At 40.3% G+C, this 21,359-nt stretch overlaps 1 protein-coding gene and 1 pseudogene across 1 annotated transcript; one reads left to right on the forward strand and one right to left on the reverse strand.

Moving 5' to 3' along the window:
- Nucleotides 1–3,838: 3,838 nt before the first annotated feature.
- Nucleotides 3,839–16,417, reverse strand: LOC104091112 (S-adenosylmethionine decarboxylase proenzyme-like; annotated as a pseudogene).
- Nucleotides 16,418–18,410: 1,993 nt separating this feature from the next.
- LOC138905592 (uncharacterized) lies at nucleotides 18,411–20,976 on the forward strand. The gene is made up of 4 exons (XM_070194113.1): nucleotides 18,411–18,515; nucleotides 19,331–19,447; nucleotides 20,281–20,442; nucleotides 20,509–20,976. Exons 1-4 carry the CDS (start codon nucleotides 18,411–18,413, stop codon nucleotides 20,974–20,976), a joined length of 852 nt encoding a protein of 283 aa, XP_070050214.1.
- The last annotated feature ends 383 nt before the right edge of the window (nucleotides 20,977–21,359 follow it).

The following is a 21,359-nucleotide window of genomic DNA, read 5'->3' on the forward strand; positions in this document are numbered from 1 at the left end:
AGTGACCGCTTATCCTTTTGAGGACTAGAGTTGGGCGTGATCAAAACTTCAGACAAATTAGTCTGAAATTCTTCAATTTGTAGTGCAAACTTCAAGAACTTCAGTTCATAGTGCAAGGGCAAACTTCAGTTTTTCCTCACTTCATAGTGCAAATTTCAGACAAATTAGTTTGAAATTCTTCAATTTGTAATGCAAAATTCAGGAACTTCAGTTCATAGTGCAAGAGAAAACTTCAGTTTTCCCTCACTTCATAGTGCAAATTTCTGACAAGTTAGTCTGAAGTTCTTCAATTTTTAGTACAAACTTCAGGACAAATTAACTTTTCAGTGTAACTAAGAGCTGGTTTGGCATCACATCGGGCTTTACCTCATGGGGAATTCTTCATGTTCTTCATACTGGATTTGGAACTTCTGTATATTCGGTATGAGATAATCACATAACAAGATGAACTAGAGAGTATCTGTTGCGCTTTCGATGTATTTGGATTTGTATCTCGAGCTTGCAAAATAAAGGATTGTAAAATTTGCAGAAACCCACGTTTTACCTTCTGTTGACAGGGGTTCTGAATTCAAATAGAGAACAATAATAATACTCTATTTTGTTATTTTATGACAGTATTTGATCAAATATAGGTTAAGTTGTTAAATATTTTATTAGTGAATATATTAAAGTAGTGGTTGAAAAGTTAATTTGATAGACAAGAAGAGGAGGAAGAAAGGAGCGCATAGGTCAGGAAGAAGAGGAGGCGTCTGAAGTTGTTAAAATTAGGGTATAGGTTAAATAATTTTAAAAATATGGGTATAGGTTAAATGGGGGCGACCAAATAGGGCGCCCCGTGTAATTTTTACTTTTCTATCTATATAGTAGAAGTTTTCTGATGAATTACCGGTTTTTAAGATGTGAAAATGAATAAAAGAACCATTCTACCTCTAATTACATGATATTCCAATTTAAACATTGCGTAAATATATTTTGCTATAAGGGTCTATTTGGAAAGCCACCTGGTAATTGAAATTAGTATAATTACTAGGGTAGTAATTACGCAGCCTAATAATTACACAATATAGTAATTACGATGGCATGTTTGTTTGTCATAACTTAATTACAGTGTAATTACAAGCGTACTATTTGGTTGCATAATTGTAATTACACGGTTAAATTAAATTTTAAATAAAGTAATTATTAAAAATTAAAGTTAATATAATAAATATATGCCTATAAATAATTTTTTATAAGTATAAATGATATTAGGTTTGGTATTTAAGATGCATATTTTTTCTTGAATATACATTAATTAATATCATATATTTACAACTAATATTTTATAAAAATAATTGGTATATATTTTTAAAATTAATAATATTTAGTTTAATTAACTAAAAAAATTAAAAACATACGTTTTTGTAAGAACATCATGAAATGCATGTTTGATAAAATAAATTAATATTTATAAATATAATGTCATAACATTACTCAAATATTTGACAAAACTAATCTATCAATTCTAGCTAAAAATAAACAGGATGCAATGTGAAATAACAAGCCAATACTACTAAAATAAGTAAATTGGAACCATAAATATAACACAATTTCAAAAAAATTTTAAAAAAAGTTTAACATATGTCGAATTCCAACATAATAAAAATAAGTTCCAATACAACTTAAAATCAGGAAATATAATAACTTTATAACCTCATTCAACAACGAAATTCTACTTTAATGACATCACTCATTATATGCCAAGTTTGTTAATGACTCATTATTTCTAATATTAGAAGGTTTAGTTTCAAAAACTAGAATAATGACGCAGTTACACTAAAAGAAGAAAATAAAATAAATAAAAAATAAAATATACAAGCAATTACATGGAATCACATGAAGTAAAGGTAGAGAAATAAAAGATAAATAATGCACAAATAAAAATATATTTAAAATTAAAAAGTAAAATTTAAAAAAAAAAGAAATTAAAATAATAGAAATAAAAAGTTATAAAGAAAATAAATTAAGAGCTAGAGAGTGTAATTACACATATCCAATTACACCCAAATCTATGTTGACCAAGTAATTATTTGATCAAACAAACATGTTAAACTGTATAATTATATCCAATTACACCCAAATCCAAGTAATTATTTGGTCAAACAAATATGTTAAACTGTATAATTATATCCAATTACACCCAAATCTAATTCTTAGATGGCTTTCCCATCCGGAACATTAAATGAAAAGGTAGGAACCTTTGTGCCCTCTTAACAAACTACCCTTTGCTGCGCCCAAAATGGTGGGGGGCATAACAGTGGGATTTGGCGAATTAACTTCTTTACGAATCTAGCTCCGACAACCATCTTTCTAAGCCGCTAGCATTCTTCAAATTAATTCAACAAAGATCATAAATCACCAGAATAAATGGTCACTCAACTATCCAAAATTTTCTACTAAAGTTACTTTTCTATCGTTTGTAACAACAAAATCACTTAACTATGCCTATAACACTCAGAAGGTCATTCAACTAAATTTTCCAAACTTTGAATTGCCAAATACCTATTTTACCCTCTAAATTATAAACATTTGTCTTATTTTTATTTTTATTTTAACTTTTTAATAATATGATTTTTTTCCTTTTTAATTTATATTATGGGCTTGCCTATAGAATAAATAAATTTTATTTATAAATTAAAAAATAAAAAGTATTTGAGCATATATAATGCGGAATAAAAAAATATTGAGCATATTAAAAAATTAATAAGAATAATTTGTTCGTAATAATAATTTTAATATTAACAACAAAAATTCAAAATTTTATTTACAAAAATTGAGAATGAAATAAAATAAAGCTTGTAAAATATATATTCCATTCACGTAATATAAAAATAATTATTTAAATAAAAATATTTTTATAATATACATTATATATTCTTGAAAATTATGCTCAATTATATTATTATTCCAACATTACATAAACTTATTTTTTCTCCGGCCCTTCCCCGGATCCCGCACATAGCGGGAACTTAGTGCACCTGGCTATCCTTTACATAAACTTTTTTTATTTTTTATTTTATAAATAAAATATGTTTATTCTATAGGTAAGTCCATCATATAAATTAAAAAGAAAAAATCATAATATTAAAAAGTTTTAAAAAATAAAAAGAAGACTAATATTTATAATTTAGAGGGTAAAATAGGTATTTGGCAATCCAAAGTTTGAAAAATCTAGTTGAGGAACCTTCTGAGTGCTATAGACATAGTTAAGTGACTTTATTGTTACAAACGAAAGAAAAGTGACTTTAGTAAATAATTTAGGATAATTGAGTATCATTTAAGTAATGGACTCAAAAATAAAACGAACTCTTCGCCGGTGTTTAGCCAATATTTGGTCAAAATTGGAAAGAAAAAAAAATTGAAAGTTAGGAGGTAGATAGATGAAAGGTGCACTTAGGTAGATAGATACAAAGCACTCCAAAGCATCCCACGCGCAGGATCCTAAAAAAGACCAACCCTACAAGGGTGATCAAAAATTTCGAAACCAACAGAACATATGAGTAACGTACAATTTTCAGTACCATAAAAATTTTGTCAAATTTTTAAAAAGTACTTTTAAGTCTATTTTTCTCAAAAATATTTTTCAAATAAAATGTTTCTGAGGAGAAATTATTTTTTTCTGCTTCTCAGAATGCTTCTACTTCTAATCAAAAGTATATTTTTTTTCTTAAAACAATTTGGCCAAACACTTAAAAAATAAGGCTAGGCAAAACAAGCTATAAGCCCAGCTTAGAGTTCACTATGAGATAGTGTTAGCATTATTTAAAAGGAAAACAGACTAAATAATCATTCATCAGTACTATATGTTCTCCATTTCCTCATCTTCATTCTCACTCCAAGAATGAAGGATTGACCTGGGGGATCCACATATTCCACTGCTACTGAATCTGAAATACGTTACTGATCCTCCCTCTCCAAGCACTTCATAATTGCTTTCTCCACAGACATATCCACTTAAATCTAAGCCAAACTCAGAATGATCTTGTTTTCCAACACTGTCACAGTGTATTGCTATTGAAAACTCTTCGGCCCGAAACAGGACAACACTCATCTAATCAGGTTAGTCAAATTCTTTACTCTGAAATCGTATCCCACTGCTTCGAAACTTGCATAACTGAATCCATCTTCAGGTGTCACGTGAATCGTAGAAATTGCATCCCCCTCGATAGCATTCATCGAGTAACCACAAGTGTAGAAGTCAAAATCACGTATCTTTGAATCTGGAAGAATCTTTCTAATGCCAGAAACTTCAGTCATCGCAGCAGCAGAGCTTGATTGAGTCTTGAAAAATTCTTCTGATCCAAACTAGTCATGCACATCTCCAATGTATAAACAGGATTGGAATTATCTGCAGATGCAGCTGAAGCTGAATATACATGCCAGTTCTGTTGTTTATTGATATCACCCATCACATAGGCTTTTCTGCCTGAACCAAGTTCACCAAAATAGGCGTCGAGAACAGCTACTTCTTCAGAAAAATGCCGATGTGGATGTGGTTGAGCCCCGGGAAAGATAAAACTTCCACGAGTATACTTCGCGGATTTCACTGTCAGATTAAGTGCATCAGCTAACTTTAGGATGGGTGGGATCGACAACAGCAGTTTGATAGTGCCACAAGTTTTGATTATGATCTTGTACGGGTACACAAAGAGGCTGGATTCTGAAAGGACATAAGAATCCACTTCATCATTTGCCAAAGATGACACAATGGTGCATTCAGCTGGTGTTAGAATTTCATCCAACTGGTCTTTAGAAAGAGACGGCAGGCCATTTCTATGGCTATCAAAGCTTATACGGTCAAAACCTAGTTTTCCCCTCATATGACTAATCAAGAGTGGAACATGATAGATCAAGGTTTAACTTCGTGTAATATCATGATATGATACGAAGTTAGGTTGCCGAATTCGTGACCCAAAGACCGACTAAGATCAAAATCGGTCAAAATTGAGACCGAGCAGATTAGAGACAGATCAAGATCGGTCAAGACTAAGGCCGAGCAGAATAGAGACCGATCGAGATCGGCCAAGATTGAGATCGAGCAAAATAGAGACCGATCAAGTGCATGATCGGCCAAGATCAAGATCGAACCAGAAAACAAAAAAGTAGGTATATCCGTAATTAGGGCGAGAATCTTGACGGAAATCCCGACGCATATCAAGAAGAGACCAATTAATTAATCTATCATGGAATTCCTTCTGTATTTAGAATTATAAACATTGTAGGACTTCCCCACTATATAAAGGGGGTTTTGATCATTTGTAGATGACATTCGAGAGGCAATAAAAACAACACATTATCTTCATTGAAAGCTTGATTATCTTGTTACTTTGTTCTTACACTAGCGGAATACTCACTTGTTTCAAGGGTGACCGAACTCAAGGGCCAAAGCTAATTGACTCATTTGGTTTGCATTTATCTCTTTTATAATTGATTTCAGCATTGATATATATACATTTTCTCGGTTTGTATCAAGTTATATCACGTATCCTTAGAGTCGCATATAAATTCAATTGTTATCCATTTTACGGGTAAACAGTTTGGCGCACACCGTGGGGCTAAGGATAATAGTGGTTATTTGATACAAATCTCTGTAAAATACACTATTTTACACTTGCTCTTGGAAGTACTTTTAATTTCAGGCTAAAAATAATGAACTCTCAATTAATGACCCTTTACATCGACAACGAATCTGGCCATCAAGGCGAAAATACCAATATGACGCCCGGGGATGAAAGGCCACCCGCTGACCCCGTTGGGACTCGGGCCATGGATCCAATTGACGTTAATTCGCATGTGGCCATCGAAGCAAACCAACATTCCGGTCCCGAAAACAGCATCCATGGTGGAACCCAATCTGTAGTTCGGAATATCCAAAATATTGGAGAAGACGGGATCAACATGCGTATGATCTTCGAAATGCTGCAAGCTCAATAGGTGGTAATAGATCAGTTGCAGAGCCAAACCCAGGCACCGAGAAGGGCTGAGCTCGGTCCACCCCAAGAAGTCACCCCCAGAACGGGGCCAGCTATGGTAAGGTCAAATGGACAAGAATCAAGGACTAACCCCGAAATTATAAAAATGCTCGAGGAACTGACAAAACGAATAGAGTCAGGGGAAAAGAAGTTCAAAGCAAACGACAAGAAAGTGGAAACCTATAACTCCAGGGTTGATCAGATCCCGGGGGCACCACCAATATTGAAGGGTTTGGATTCCAAAAAATTTGTACAAAAGCCCTTCCCCCGAGAGCGGCTCCCAAACCGATCCCCAAGAAGTTTCACACGCCCGAGATTTCTAAGTATAATGGAACGACCGGCCCCAACGAATATGTCACCTCTTACATATGTGCCATTAAAGGAAATGATTTAGAGGATGACGAGATCGAATCCGTGTTACTAAAGAAATTCGGGAAAACCCTGTCAAAGGGAGCAATGATATGGTATCATAATTTCTCACCTAACTCTATCGATTCTTTTGCCATGCTTGCAGATTCTTTTGTAAAAGCACATGCCGGAGCCATAAAGGTCGAGACAAGGAAGTCGGACCTTTTCAAGGTAAAGCATAAAGATAACGAGATGCTCGGAGAGTTTGTATCTCGTTTCCAAATGGAACGAATGGATCTACCACTGGTCACCAACGATTGGGTCGTTCAAGCATTCACACAAAGACTAAATGAACGGAGCTCAGTGGCTTCACAACAATTAAAGCAAAACTTGATTGAGTACCCGGCTTTTACTTGGGCCGATATACATAATCGATATCAATCAAAGATTAGAGTCGAAGATGACCAGCTGGGGGCTCCTTCTGGATCCATTATCAAAAGGGACGCCGATCGAGAACCAAGGTTGAACATGGATCGATACCAGACGTATCATAGAGATCGTTGGGGCAACGGACCTGGGCACAACTCCATACGATATGAAAGAAGAAGTGATAGAGGCCAATGCTCTCGAGGGCTAATGAGCAAGAATGGTTTTGACAGGCATACCGGACCTAAGGAAACACCACGACTGTCAGAGTATAACTTCAATATTGATGCATCCGCCATCATATCGGCTATCGTACGCATCAAAGATACTAAATGGCCTCGACCTCTACAGAACAATCCAGCCCAGAGAAATCCTAATCAAGGATGCAAGTATCATGGAACCTATGGCCACAGAACGTAAGATTGCAGGCAGTTGAGAGAATAAGTAGCTCGGTTATTCAATGAAGGGCACCTTCGGGAGTTCTTAAGTGATCGGGCCAAGAATCACTTCAAAAGCAAAGAGTTCTATATACAAAACGAGCAAGAAGAACCGCAACACATTATTCACATGATTATCGGAGGGATCGATGTTCCCCAAGGACTTGTGTTAAAATGCACTAAGGTGTCAATAATAAGTGAGAAGCGATCTCGGGCTCAAGATTACATACCAAAAGGAACTTTATCCTTCAATGACGAAGACACAGAAGGAATCATGCAGCCACATAACGGTGCACTGGTAATATCTGTACTCATGAATAAGACTCAAGTTAAACGTGTGTTAATTGATCCAGGTAGTTTGGCCAATATCATTTGATCGTCGTAGAACAACTAGGCCTATAGGATCGGATTATGCCCGCGGCCCTAGTGCTAAACGGATTCAACATGGCATGTGAAACTACTAAGGGCGAGATAACTTTGCCAGTAAAAGTGGCCGGGATCATCCAAGAGACGAAGTTCCATATGATCGAAGGCGACATAAGGTATAACGCCCTATTCGGGAGACCATGGATCCACAACATGAAAGCAATGCCCTCGACTCTTCACCAGGTCCTGAAATTCCCAACACCAGAGAGAATCAAAACAGTCTATGAGGAGCAACCCGCTGCAAAAGAAATGTTTGACGTTGACGAAGTAATTCCGATATCAACACCCTCCTCAATAAAGGGGTCAAATTCGAAGGGAAAATAGGAGACCAAATAGCAATCATAAACACTGGCCTCGATCCAACTAGAGAAGCAGGGGACTGACGAAGATGATGATTATGGGGTCCCTTGATCCTTCATAGTTCCCGATAATTTTGACGCTACCAAATCAACGGTCGAAGAGATGGAGCAAATCATACTAATCGAACATCTGCCCGAACGAAAGGTATACCTGGGCACGAGGTTAAATCCCGAACTCAGGAAAAAGCTTATTCAATTTCTTATAGCTAACATGGATTGTTTCGCGTGGTCCCATCTTGACATGACAGGTATCCCACCGGAAATCACCAACCATAAACTAAGCTTGAACCCGAAGTTCCATCCGGTGAAGCAAAAAAGAAGACCCTAGTCTGAGGTCAAACATGCTTTCGTCAAAGACGAGGTAACCCAGCTTCTTAAAATAGGGTTGATCTGTCAAGTAAAATACCCCGAATGGTTAGCAAACGTAGTAGTAGTCCCTAAAAAGGAAAGAAACTTAGAATATGTGTAGATTACAAAGATCTAAATAAAGCATGCCCCAAGGATTCTTTTCCTTTGTCTAATATCGATCGCATGATCGTTGCCACGGTCGTCCACTAGATCCTCAATTTTCTCGATGCCTATTCCGGGTACAATCAAATACAGATGAACTCGGATGATCAGGAAAAGACCTCGTTCATCACTAAATATGGTACCTACTGCTATAATGTAATGCCATTTGGATTACAAAATGCTGGTGCCACTTATCAACCCCTAGTAAATCGGATATTCGAAGAACAAATAGGGAAATCTATGGAGGTTTACATTGATGACATGCTAGTTAAGTCCCTGCGAGCAGATGACCATTTAAAATACTTGCAGGAAACTCTCAATATATTGAAGAAATACAACATGAAGCTAAAGCTAGAAAAATGCGTATTCAGGGTCGGGTCAAGCAAATTTCTCGGGTTCATGGTATCCAACCGAGGAATCAAGATTAATCCTGACAAGATCAAATCCATCGATGGCATCACAGTGGTAGATAGTGTAAAGGCCGTGAAGAGGTTAACCGGGCGCATGGACGCCATGGGGAGATTCATCTCGAGGTCCTCCGATAAGGGCCATCGATTTTTCTCGTTGCTAAAGAAGAAAAACAATTTCACATGGACCTCAGAATGCCAGCAGGCTTTGGAAGAGCTTAAACTGTACTTATCAAGCCCGTCGTTGCTTCACACGCTAAGGTCAGACGAACAACTTTACTTGTGTTTGGTAGTATCGGAGGTAGCGGTAAGCGGAGTCTTAGTCCGAGAAGAATGATGTACGCAATTTCCCATTTATTATGTCAGCCGAACCTTAGGTGAGGCCGAAACTAGATATCCCCACCTAGAAAAATTGGCTCTCGCTTTGATAAGCGCCACTAGGAAACTAAAACCACACTTTCAATATTCACATGATGTGTTGTAAGAACTTATCCACTTAGAAATATTTTGCATAAACCTGAGCTTTTGGGACGGTTGGCCCAATGGGCCGTAGAAATCAGCTGGTATGATACTGAATACCGACCTCGAACAGCAATTAAGTCTCAAATTTTGGCAAACTTCATAGCTGACTTCACGCCGGCCCTAGTACCCGAGGTCGAAAGAGAACTGTTGATAAACTCGGGTACGTCTTCAGGAACCTGAACCCTCTTTACAGACGGTGCCTCGAACGCAAAAGGGTCCGGGCTCGGCATCGTACTAAAACCACTCACAGGCAACGTGGTTAGACAAACTATTAGAACTGTGAAATAAACTAACAATAAGGCCGAATATAAGGCCAGGATTGCAGGTCTCAAACTAGCCAAAGGCTTGGGAGCATAGGTGATCGAAGCCAAATGCGACTCCTTCCTCGTGGTGAATCAAGTTAATGGAACCTTCGAAGTCAGGGAAGACAAATTCAAGGATACCTAGATAAGTTATAGGTAATTTTTCACCGATTTAAGGAATGAACTTTGCAGCATGTTCCTCGAGATCAGAATAGTGAGGCCGATGCCCTCACACACTTAAGGTCATCGATCAAAGACAACGAGCTTGATTCGGGGGCCATCGTGCAACTCATGAGGTCAGTAGTCGAAGAAGGACACACCGAGATAAATTCCACAAGCTTGACTTGGTATTGGAGAAATAAATATATAGGGTATTTGAAAACTGGAAAGCTTCCCTCAGATCCGATAGAATCGAGGGCCCTGTTCACAAAGGCAGCACGATTCATCTTATCGGAAGATAGAACCTTGTTCAGAAGAATGTTTGATGGCCCGTTAGCGATATGTCTGGGACTGGGAGACATCGAGTATGTTCTGAGGAAAGTTCATGAGGGAACTTGCGGGAATCACTCCGGTGCTGAATCCTTAGTTCAGAAGGTAATCAGAGCCGGTTATTACTGGATCGACATGGAAAAAGATGCAAAAGAACTTGTTCGAAAATGTGACAAATGCCAAAGGCATGCACCAATGATTCACTAACTCGGGGAACCGCTCCGTTCGATCTTGTCACCATGGCCATTTATGAATTGGGGAATGGACATTGTTGGCCCTCTTCCACGGGCACGAGGTAAAGCTCAATTTATTTTATTTTTGACTGACTATTTTTCTAAATGGGTTGAAGCACAGGCCTTCGATAAAGTTAGGGAGAAGGAAGTCATCAACTTTATTTGGGATCACATCATATGTCGATTCGGGTTGCCATCCGAAATTGTGTGTGATAACAGAAAACAGTTTATCGGCAGAAAAGTAACCAGATTTCTCAAAGATCACAAGATCAAAAGAATCATATCAACACCTTATCATCTCAGCGGGAACGGGCAAGCTGAATCGACCAACAAAACCATCATCCGAAATCTTAAGAAGAGGCTAACCGATGCCAAAGGAAAGTGGAAGGAAATTCTACCCAAAATTCTCTGGGCATACCGCACAACCTCAAAGTCCAGTATCGGGGCTACCCCATTTTCATAAGTTTATGGCCCCGAAGCTCTAATACCGGTCAAAGTCGGAGAGCCAAGTATCCGGTCTCGATACACAACAAAGGAACCAATTGACGAGGCCATTAACACGAGCCTAGAACTATTGGATGAAAGGAGCGAAACAACCTTCATCCAACTAGTCACCTAAAAGCAACGGATCGAAAGATACTACAATCGAAGAGCCAATCTTCGGTATTTTAACGTCGGGGACTTGGTACTGAGAAAAGTCACCCTCAACACTCGAAATCCCAATGAAGGGAAATTAAGTCTGAATTGGGAAGGACCATACCAAATTCTCAAGGTCATTGGGAAAGGGTCCTACAAGCTCAGTACGATGAATGGGGAACAACTGCCTAGCAATTGGAACATATCTCACCTAAAACGGTACTACTACTGAGGTACGCCCTTTTTCATTCCTTTTTTATTTTTAGATTAACGCTTGCAGGTGGTCGACAAGAAACGGCGATAGATTGTTTAGCAAACGACACGAAGTCTTTAGGTCTGAAAGCACGTGTTGCACTCTTTCTTCCTAAGACCAATTTTCTCCCAAATGAATTTTTTCGGCAAGGTTTTTAATGAGGCAACGATGAATCGTGCTAACTTAGAATCAAGTCCGATTACGAATCGGCATCGGAGACCCATTCGACATTATCCGAGGTTCCTTTGCAATTAACCGCGAATACTAGGGGCTACCCTCGGATATGCGTTATCTTCGAATATCAACTCTAGAAAGGAAACTACTTCATAAAAGGGGTATCTCGATAGATAGGATTTATTGTAAGGGCCAAACGGTCAAATCAAACCATGCCCATATAGATTGCTCGAACCCTGTTTTGATCGAGAATAAAGAGAAGTATGTTCCTTACAAACATCTTATGCTTTAAAAAATTTTCTTCTTTATCTTCTCTCTTTACAAAGAGCTTCGTACTTCAGAATATAAGCAAGCCCAAGGGCAATACTTAAACGGAATATGAATGATCCCTCCCTCACTCGGGGACTGCCATCTGGCTCAAACAGCCCAAGTTGTCATCGGACCTCAAAAACAAAAGACCTAATAGGCAACGCCCCGATTTCTAAAAGTCAAGGCCACCCAACTCGAGAACTATTATCTCGCGCAAACCCAGATAAAATGGGAAGACACACCCAATAGGTAACTCCCGAACTAAAAGGCTACGGCCAATTTAACACGGCTGGGAGACGTCCGAAATCCGTAACAAAAATAGGCCTTCGAAAAATAAAAATTCTTTCACAACCGGTTCTAAAGGCTACCCTCGGCAAAATCTCGAACTTAAGATATTTTCTGGAAAAAAATTTGATAACATCGAACCCCAATAACGCCTTAAGCCAAAAAGGAAATAAAGGCAAGGTTTGTTCGAACCCTCGAACACAACCTTATTGTTTCATGCTAAGACATTTTCAACCTTTGTATATACAAATAAAGCAAACGAAAAATACGAGAGCCGAAAGGGAAAGAAAAGCCTTATATTTATACACAATAGTTTTTTACAAAGGCCAAATCGTCCTAAATTTACAACGGCCAAAAAACGGCCTCGAAGGGCAAGATACAAAAGAAAAAACAAAAAGTCTTACGTGGCTTGGTCTTCATCGGAGGTCGCATCTCCATCCTCGGGATCTTCTCCATCTTCAGATTCACCTGAACTCTCGGAGTCTTCCTCAGGGAAGGCCAGCTTCCGAGCCCTGGCTTCCTCTACTCTGGCCTCCTCGATCTCAACCATGATATCAAAGCCCTGGGCCTGAACCCCTTCGAGGGATTCCCTTCGAGCCTGCTATTTTGCATGTTCGACCATGCCCTTGGCCTTAGCCTGGTTGACTTCGACATTAACTCTAAACTGGGCCACTTTAGCATCAGATCTTTTGTTAGCCACGGCCACCTCAGATCTAGATACGGCCACCTCGGATCTGGCCACTTCGAATTCATCGGCCAAGCTTACCTTATCAGAAACGGTCAAATCCAACCGACATTGAAGCTCTTTGATCTTCTCGACCTGCACCGAGGCCTGTTCTTTTGCAGCTTGAAGCTGGGCTTCAACCGACACGAATTGAGCTTGGACGATCTCCTTTTTCGAGGCTAGAATGTACATGTTCTTTTTTAATTCTTCCGCCTAGACCTGTATCACATTCACCTGCGTTTCGAGTCGTCTGAATTGTTCGAGCCTCTATCGGACCTGCAGAATCGGATCATTATAGTTATCTCCAATTCATATTCACTATCGTGAAGCACTCGAAATACCTGCTTAGCCATCTCGGCATGCTCATCCCGAGCCATTACCAAATCTGCCTGAAGCTTCTCACTAAGAAGCTTGTAGGTGTCACCCTTCTCAGTGAGGTCCCGAACTTCAGCAAAGTGCTCCTCCCAGATTCAGAGGAAAGCCTCGTGATGCAACACCAAAGCCTGCAAACAAGGAAAAAGATGTTAGAATTGTCTACAACTCTAAGTATAAAAGAAACAATAGAGGTATCCTCGAAGTTATCCGATTCAAAGCATGTTGGGCCTCATTGAAAAGGCAAGCGGCTCCTACCGCATTCATCACAGCTTGATACTCCCCGGTCACCAAGGACCTAAGGTAGCTAGCAATCCCCACTGTGGGAGAGAAAACTGGCATCCTTCGGGATGGAAAGCACTATCTTTCTCCTACGATCGGGGTTAACACTCGGGGCCGGGAATCGATCCACCAGTTTCGGGCTCGATGAAGACCCTATAGTGCCTGACCATGATACTTTCTTTGGTACAGGTAATCCACCGAACCCAGTAATATCCTCCGAGGCAGCGGACTCGAGCCCATCCAAAAAGCCATGGATATCAGTCGCCTCCTGATTACCCTTATAAGATCAACTTTCCAACATGTTGGCCTCACAGACCATAGCATCCGAAATCCGAGGGGATCTAGAAATATCGATCATCCCGAGCTCGTCTCTCAAGACATCATTCGCTACCTGAGAAGTCTCAACCCCGGTCTCTCTCTCGACCATCTCAGTATTGGACGGAGTGGCCTCAACTTTTTCTGGTTCAGGAATTATGGCCAAAGCTCCCTTATCAACCTCTGCCGATTTGGAGGATCTTAGTATCAAAATATTAGCCAGCACACAGGCTACTTCCTCTTATCCTTCTTCGGGCTCATCGCTTAATCGGTAGATCAAGTCCAGGGACATAACACCGGAGCTCCCCTTGTGCTTGTGAGACTTCCTCGCCGGTTTATTCTCTTCCGAGCCTGGGGAACTCGGAGCACTTTTTATCTTCTTCTCTTTGACCTGCTTCGCAGCAAAGACTTCTTCGTCACCAGATGTGAGCCTCATGGCAACATCCTTCCCGAGGCCTACAAAGGAAAAAAGGGAGTAAGCAAGAGAAGAAGACCAAACGATAACCGTTCTAAGAAAGAAATTTACCATGACTGCGGGCCTTCCATCGACCTTTTGATAATTCCACCCAAGCACGCTCGGAGTATGGTCTCTGCAACACTAGAACTTCAACCCATTGCTTAAGTTTCAGAATCGGTTTCGGCATCTGGGCCATAGCTGTAACAACATAGAAAAAGTAGATAAAGAAAATGAAAAGCAAAGCCACAAAATTGAACATTCAAAGGGGAATACTACTCACGATTCATATTCCATTTCTCTGAAAACGGCATGTCTTTAGCGGGTATTAGGTCCGAAGTCCTGATTCGAACAAATCGGCCCATCCAACCTCGATCACGGGTCTCGTCTATGCTCGAGAATGGGGCTTTGTTGGCTCGGCGAGCAAGTTTTATTAGCCCTCCTCGATAGAGTCGAGGACTGTAATGTCGCATAAGGTGATCGAGGGTGAAAAGACACCCTTCGATTTTGCTCGAGAAGAATCGGAGAAGAATCACTATTCTCCAAAACGAAGTATAGATATGGTTAAAGATCACATCGTATCTCTTGTAGAAGGCGACGATGACACGGTCTAAGGGACCCAACGTGAAGGGGTAAGTGTAAACACTTAGGAACCCTTCCACGTGGGTAGTGATCGATTCTTCGGGCGATGGGACTACCACATGCTTTTCGCCCTAGTTGCATTCTTTTTTTACTTTGTCGAGGATATTCTCGGTGATTGAACACATGTACCTCAAGATCGGCTCACATCGGCCCAGTATCGAGGAGGATTTTTCGACCTTAAAGTCGATGACGGTAGAGCACCCTACCGGAACGAATTCCTCAGGGTGGGGGTCCACCGCATCCTCACCGCCGACAGGTCGTGATGAAGAAGCGACCTCTTTTTGCGGCACTGTTTTGGAGGTTTTCGCCATTGATGAACAAGAAAGAAAATTAGGATGATATGCCGTTTAATTGGAGTTCTAGAAATTTGGGTCTAAAAATTATGAAGCAAAGGGATTTTTTTGAAGAAGATGCAAGAATAGAGAAGAAGCTTTGAGTGTAAACTTTGAATGAGAAAATATTGGGCTCTTATAGGTGGTTGGCGACGGTTCGGAACTGATAATGGCTGACCAACAACTGACATGTATTTAATACCTTGGTAACTGGACCAACGGGACGTTTCGTCGTATACATCATAATCGGGCTCGTCGCTGATGTCATTACCCATCAAATCGGAGTTCGAAAATTCATATCGTTTCTCGTCATCTTCTTTCCAAGAAACAAAGGGACTATCTGTATACGGTCAAAACCAAGCTTGCCCTTCATATGACTAATCAAGACTGGAACATGATAGATCAAGGTTCAACTTCGTGTAATATCATGATATGATGCGAAGTTAGGTTGCCGAGCTCGTGACCCAGAGACCGACCTAGATCAAAATCGGTCAAGACAGAGACCGAGCAGAATAGAGACAGATCTAGATCGGTCAAGACAGAGACCGAGCAGAATAGAGACCGGTCGAGATCGGCCAAGATTGAGATCGAACAAAATAGAGACTGATCAAGTGCATGATCGGCCAAGATCAAGATAGAACCAGAAAATAAAAAAGTTGTTTTATCCGTAATTAGGGCGAGAATCTCAGCGCAAATCTCGGCGCATATCAAGGAGAGGCCAATTAATTAATCTATCATGGAATTCCTTTTGTATTTAGAATTATAAACAAAGTAGGACTTCCCCACAATATAAAGGGGGTTTTGATCATTTGTAGAGGACATTCTGGAGGCAATAAAAACAACACATTATCTTCTTTGAAACCTTGATTATCTTGTTACTCTGTTCTTACAGTAGCGGAATACTTACTTATTTCAAGGGTGACCAAATTCAAGGGCCAAAGCTAATTGACTCATTTGGTTGGCATGCATCTCTTTTATAGTTGATTTCAGCATTGATATATATACATTTTCTTGGTTTGTATCAAGTTATATCACATATCCTTATACCCGCGTATAAATTCAATTCTTATCCATTTTACGGTAACCACAAAGATTCCTAACTCAAAGAAGGAAACCTCAAGTCATTTTTCGTAACCTTCAAATCCAATAGCAGAGACTGGCAAGGCCATCTTGCCTTGAAAGAAAAATGTTTAGGAAAGTGCACTATTCAGGAAAGATTAAACTCGAGGATGTGGATTAAGAAAAGGTTGAGATGACTAAAAATCAAAACTAGGACTACAGTTGTAGGACTGCACGAGAAATCTCAGGACGGCCAGCGCACGCGCTGCATGTGAGAAAAATGGAACAGAGCAAACAGTTAGCATAAATTGGCTGCAGAGGATTCACAAACAACTTCAGAATGCGAAAATTAAGAGGTAAATTCACATTGGAGTAAGCAGCAGATCTGAATTTCTTGATTCCACCGTGTGGTTGAACGTCCTCAATAGTGTAACCAAGGGGAGCTTCATAGAATATAGATTTACTACCGGTAGACTTCTTCCCACCCTTAGACTCCATTAGACCATTCAATTCTACCTGTTTAAACCATAGGGGGAAAAATTAAGACTAGTCACAAAAAAAGTTCCATTATAATAGTTTCCACAGATATCTGCGCCAAGCAAATACATAAGCAACTATGAAGACAATATCAATAGCCACAAACTAGTATGATCCGATTTATGTGTCTGTGGTCCAAGTAAGAACATGGTAGGCTTGGTCAGTTGGCTTTCTTTACACTAGAACAATAGGAAAGCCTTATTGAAGAAATTTTAGTAGAATAACTCAAAACTTGGTCATATTTTACTTGCCAAAATATACTTATAACCACCTCTAACGTGAGGATCGGAAAAAAAATAAGAACATCATTTCTGAATGAACAGATTATTCATGTAGCTGTTACTTTCGATACATTATACAGACACGCAAGTGTCTTCTGTGGTATGAGTTATTGTTCACCCGAAAAAACGGATATAGTTGAATTTATACGTAGTTCTAAGGATACGTAGCATAACTTGGTATAAATCGAAAAAATAAGAAAAAATGTATCGAATATTGACCGTAAAAAAGAAATAAATACAAACCCAAATTGAGTAGAGGATGATTTATAAATGAACAAGATGAACCAATGTCTAAAGCCCAAAAAAAGGATAATGTTTATTATATGTGTGTGTATCTCAATAATCTCTGAAATGTGAGAGTATATCAATGTCTGAATCAATCCCCCTTTACACAAATAATAGCCGCTCTTAATATAGTGGAGAAATTTTATTTTGGATATAATTAAAAATACATAGTGGGGATCCCATGATAGAATAATTAATTAGCTTTTCCTTGATTTCCGTCGAGATTCTCTCCGCTAGTGCGGCTACAACGGCTCTTTGTCTCTCGGCTCGATCTTGGTCGGTCTTATTATTAGTCGGTCTCTGGATCTCGAGCTCGATATTGACTCTAGCTCGGTATTGATCGGTCTTTGATTTCTTGAGTTCAATAACACAACTTCACATCAAAGCTCGATATTGACTCGAGCTCAGTATCGACCAGTCTCTGGCTCTTGATCTCGATAACACCACTTCTCATCATAGCTCGGTATCGACTCGAGCTCGATATTAACTTAAGCCCGGTATTGATCGGCTCATGAAACTTGAGCTCGATAACCTGGCTTCACATCATATCTCGATATTATAATGACGACCCTCGGTCCATCATGTTCCAATCTTGACTAAATATACGAAGGGCAAACTCGATTTTGACCGTATACAGATAGTCTCCTCATTTCTCGGAAAGAATGTGGCTAGAAACGATATAATTTTTTAACTTTTGACTAGATACACGCTAACGTCTGCATCGTGCCCGATTATGACGTATCTGACAAATGTCCCGTCGGTCCAGTTATCAAGGCATTAAATGCGCGTCAGACGATGGTCGGCCACTGCCAATTCTGAACCGTCACTGTAAAATCTATAAATAGCCTTCCTTCTTTATCATTTCAAACTTTTAAGCCTTTTTTATTCCAATCTTCACAATCCTTCGTCTTCTCCAGAAACTTCTTATTTCCAAGTTTCTTGTTCTTCTCAAAACATCAAATACTTCAATCTCCCTTTTTCTTTGTTCACAGAAATTTAGATGGCAAAAACGTCTAAAACCGTTCCTCAAAAAGAGGCCGCTTCTTCACCACAACCCGCCGGCGGTGAGGATGCGGCGGAGCCTCGCCCTGAGGAATTCGTTCTGGTAGGGTGTTCAACTGTTAGTGACTTTAAAGTTGAAAAACCTTCTTCGGTACCGGGCTGATGTGAGTCGATGTCGAGGTACCAGTGTACAATTAGCGAGAAAATTCTTGAAAACGTCAAATAAGAATGCAACTGGGATGATAAGCACGTGGTGGTCCCATCTCCTGATGAATCAATTACTACCCACGTGGAAAGGTTTCTAAGTATTTACACTTATCATTTCACGTTGGATCCTTTAGACCCTGTCATCGTCGCCTTTTGCAAGAGGTACGACGTGACCCTCGGCCAGATCCATCCTTCTTTTGGGAGAATAGTGATTCTTCTCCGATTTTTCTCGAGCAAAGTCAAGGGGTGTCTTTTCACCCTCGATCACCTTATGCTCCTTTATAGTCCCTGACTTTATCGAGGAGGGTTAATCAAGTTTGCTCGCCGAGCCACCAAAGCGTCATTCTCGAGTATAGACGAGACTCGTGACCGAGGTTGGATAGGCCGTTTTGTTCGAGTCAAAACCTCGGACCTGATCCCTGCCGACGACATGTCGTTTCCTGAGAAATGAAATATGAACCGTGAGTGCTTATTTCCCTTCATATGTTTTGATGTTGTGACTGCCTTTCATTTTCTTGATCCATTTTTCCTTTCTTGTCACAGTCGTGGCTCGAATGCCGGAACCGATTCCGAATCTTAAAAAATGAGTTGAAGGTCTGGTGCTGCAGAGACCGTACTCCGAGCGTGCTTGGGTGGAATTATCAAAGGGTCGATGGGAGTCCCGTAGCCATGGTAAATCTCTTTCTTAATTTGTCATTTGTTCCTCTTTAGTTTCTTATCCCCATTTTTCCCTTTGTAGGGCTTGGGAAGTATGTTGCCATGAGGCCTTCATTTGGTGATGAAGAGGTTCCTACCCCGAAGCTGGTTAAAGAAAATAAGAGAAAAGACGTACTGAGTTCTCCGGTCTCGGAAAAAAAAACCGGCTAAGAAATCTCGTAAGCCAAAGGGGGGGCTCCGGTGTCATGCTTTTGGAATCGATCCGTCGATTAAGGGACGAGCCCGAAGAAGGAGAAGAGGAATTAGCCTGTGTACGGCTAATGTTGTGATACAACAATCTTCCGAATCGGCGGAAGTAAATAAAGGAACCCTGGCCATAATCCCAGAACAAGAAAAAAACGATACTATTCTGTCTCGAGCTGAGGTGGTTGAAGGGGATACAGAGGGTAAGATTTCTCGGGCAGTAGAATATATCTCGAGGGATGAGCTCAGAATAGTTGATATTAGCGGATCCCCTCAGATTTCGAATGCTATGATTCGTGAGGCCAGCATGTTGGAAGGTCGATCCTACGAGGGCATTCAGGAGCCGACCGATCTCCACGGTTTTCTGGATGGGATCGAGTCAGCTGCCTCGGAGGAGGTTATCGGGTTTGTTGGATTTCTGATCCCAAAGAAATCATCATGGTCGGGCTATACCGGGTCTTCATCAGTTTAAAACTAGTGGACTGATTCCCAGCCCCGAGTGTTGATCCCGACCGTAGGTGAAAGGTAGTGCTCTCCATCCCGGAGGATACCCAAATTTTCTCTCCCCCCGTGGGGGTTGCTAGTTACCTTCGATCTTTGGTGACCGAAGAGGATCAATCAGTGATGAATGAGGTAGGACCCGCCTGTCTTTTCAACGAGGCCCAGCATGTTCTGAATCGGGTAACTCCGATGGCATCTCTGTTGCTATTTTTGTACTTAGAATTGTAGATAGTTCTAACATTTGTTTCTTATGTATGTAGGCTTCAGTGTTGCATCACGAGGCTTTCCTCCGAATCCGAGAAGAGCATGAGGCCGAAGTTCGAAACCTCACTAAGAAGAGTGACTCCTATAAATTCCTTAGCGAGAAACTCCGAGTGGATTTGGCAGCGGCTCGGGACGAGCACGAGGAGATGGCCGAGAAGGTATTTAGAATTCTTCACGACACTGAAGATGAATTGGAGATAACCACTAACAATCTAAATCTATAGGTTCGGCAGAGGCTTGAGCAGATTGGACGGCTCAATTCGCAAGTGGATGAGCTAATGGCCAAGGGGGAAAAATTCAAAGAAAATATGGATACCCTCGCTTCCAGAAAGGAGGTCGTTCAAGCGCAATTAGAGTCGGTTGAGGCCAAGCTTCGGGATGCAAAAGAAAATGCCTCGGTGCAGATTGAGAGAGTTAAAGAGCTTCAGAATCGGTTAGATTTGGCCACTTTCGATAAGGCAAGCTTGGCTAATGAACTCCAAATGGCCAGATCCAAGGTTACCGAGGCCAATAAAAGAGCTGATGCTAATGTGGCCCAGTTCAAGATCGATGTAGAGGTCAACCAGACCAAGAGCATGGTTGAACATGCTAAATGGCAGGCTCGGAGGGAAGCTCTCGAGGAGGTCAGTGCTCAGGTCTTTGATGTTGAGGCCGAGATTGAAATTGCCAAGGTGGAGGAAAACAAGGCTTGAAGGCTGGCCTTCCCTAAGGAAGACTCTGATAGCTCGAGCGAATTTGAAGGTGGGGAAGATACCGAGGACGTGGCCTCCGATGAAGACCAAGACACTTAGGATATTAGGTAGTTCTTATTTTGTATTGAGGCTACTTTCGGCCTCTACAAAGAACTTCCTTCGGGCTGAGTCGCCTTTGTAAAAGATTCATATATATAAAACCTTTCCCTTTTATGGCTTCTGAATCTTTTGCCTTTAACTTATACAAAGGTCAAATGTGCCTTAGCATTGAATAATTATTCGAAGGTCCAAGATTGAGATAGTAAGGACTAATAGTAAGTACTGCACTCGACCGTTTCTTATAGGTAGTCCTCAAGTGAATGTTTGAGGTGGCCCTTAGGCTT

Source organism: Nicotiana tomentosiformis, chromosome 2 (assembly GCF_000390325.3).
Source record: "Nicotiana tomentosiformis chromosome 2, ASM39032v3, whole genome shotgun sequence".
NCBI classification, from domain to species: domain Eukaryota; kingdom Viridiplantae; phylum Streptophyta; class Magnoliopsida; order Solanales; family Solanaceae; genus Nicotiana; species Nicotiana tomentosiformis.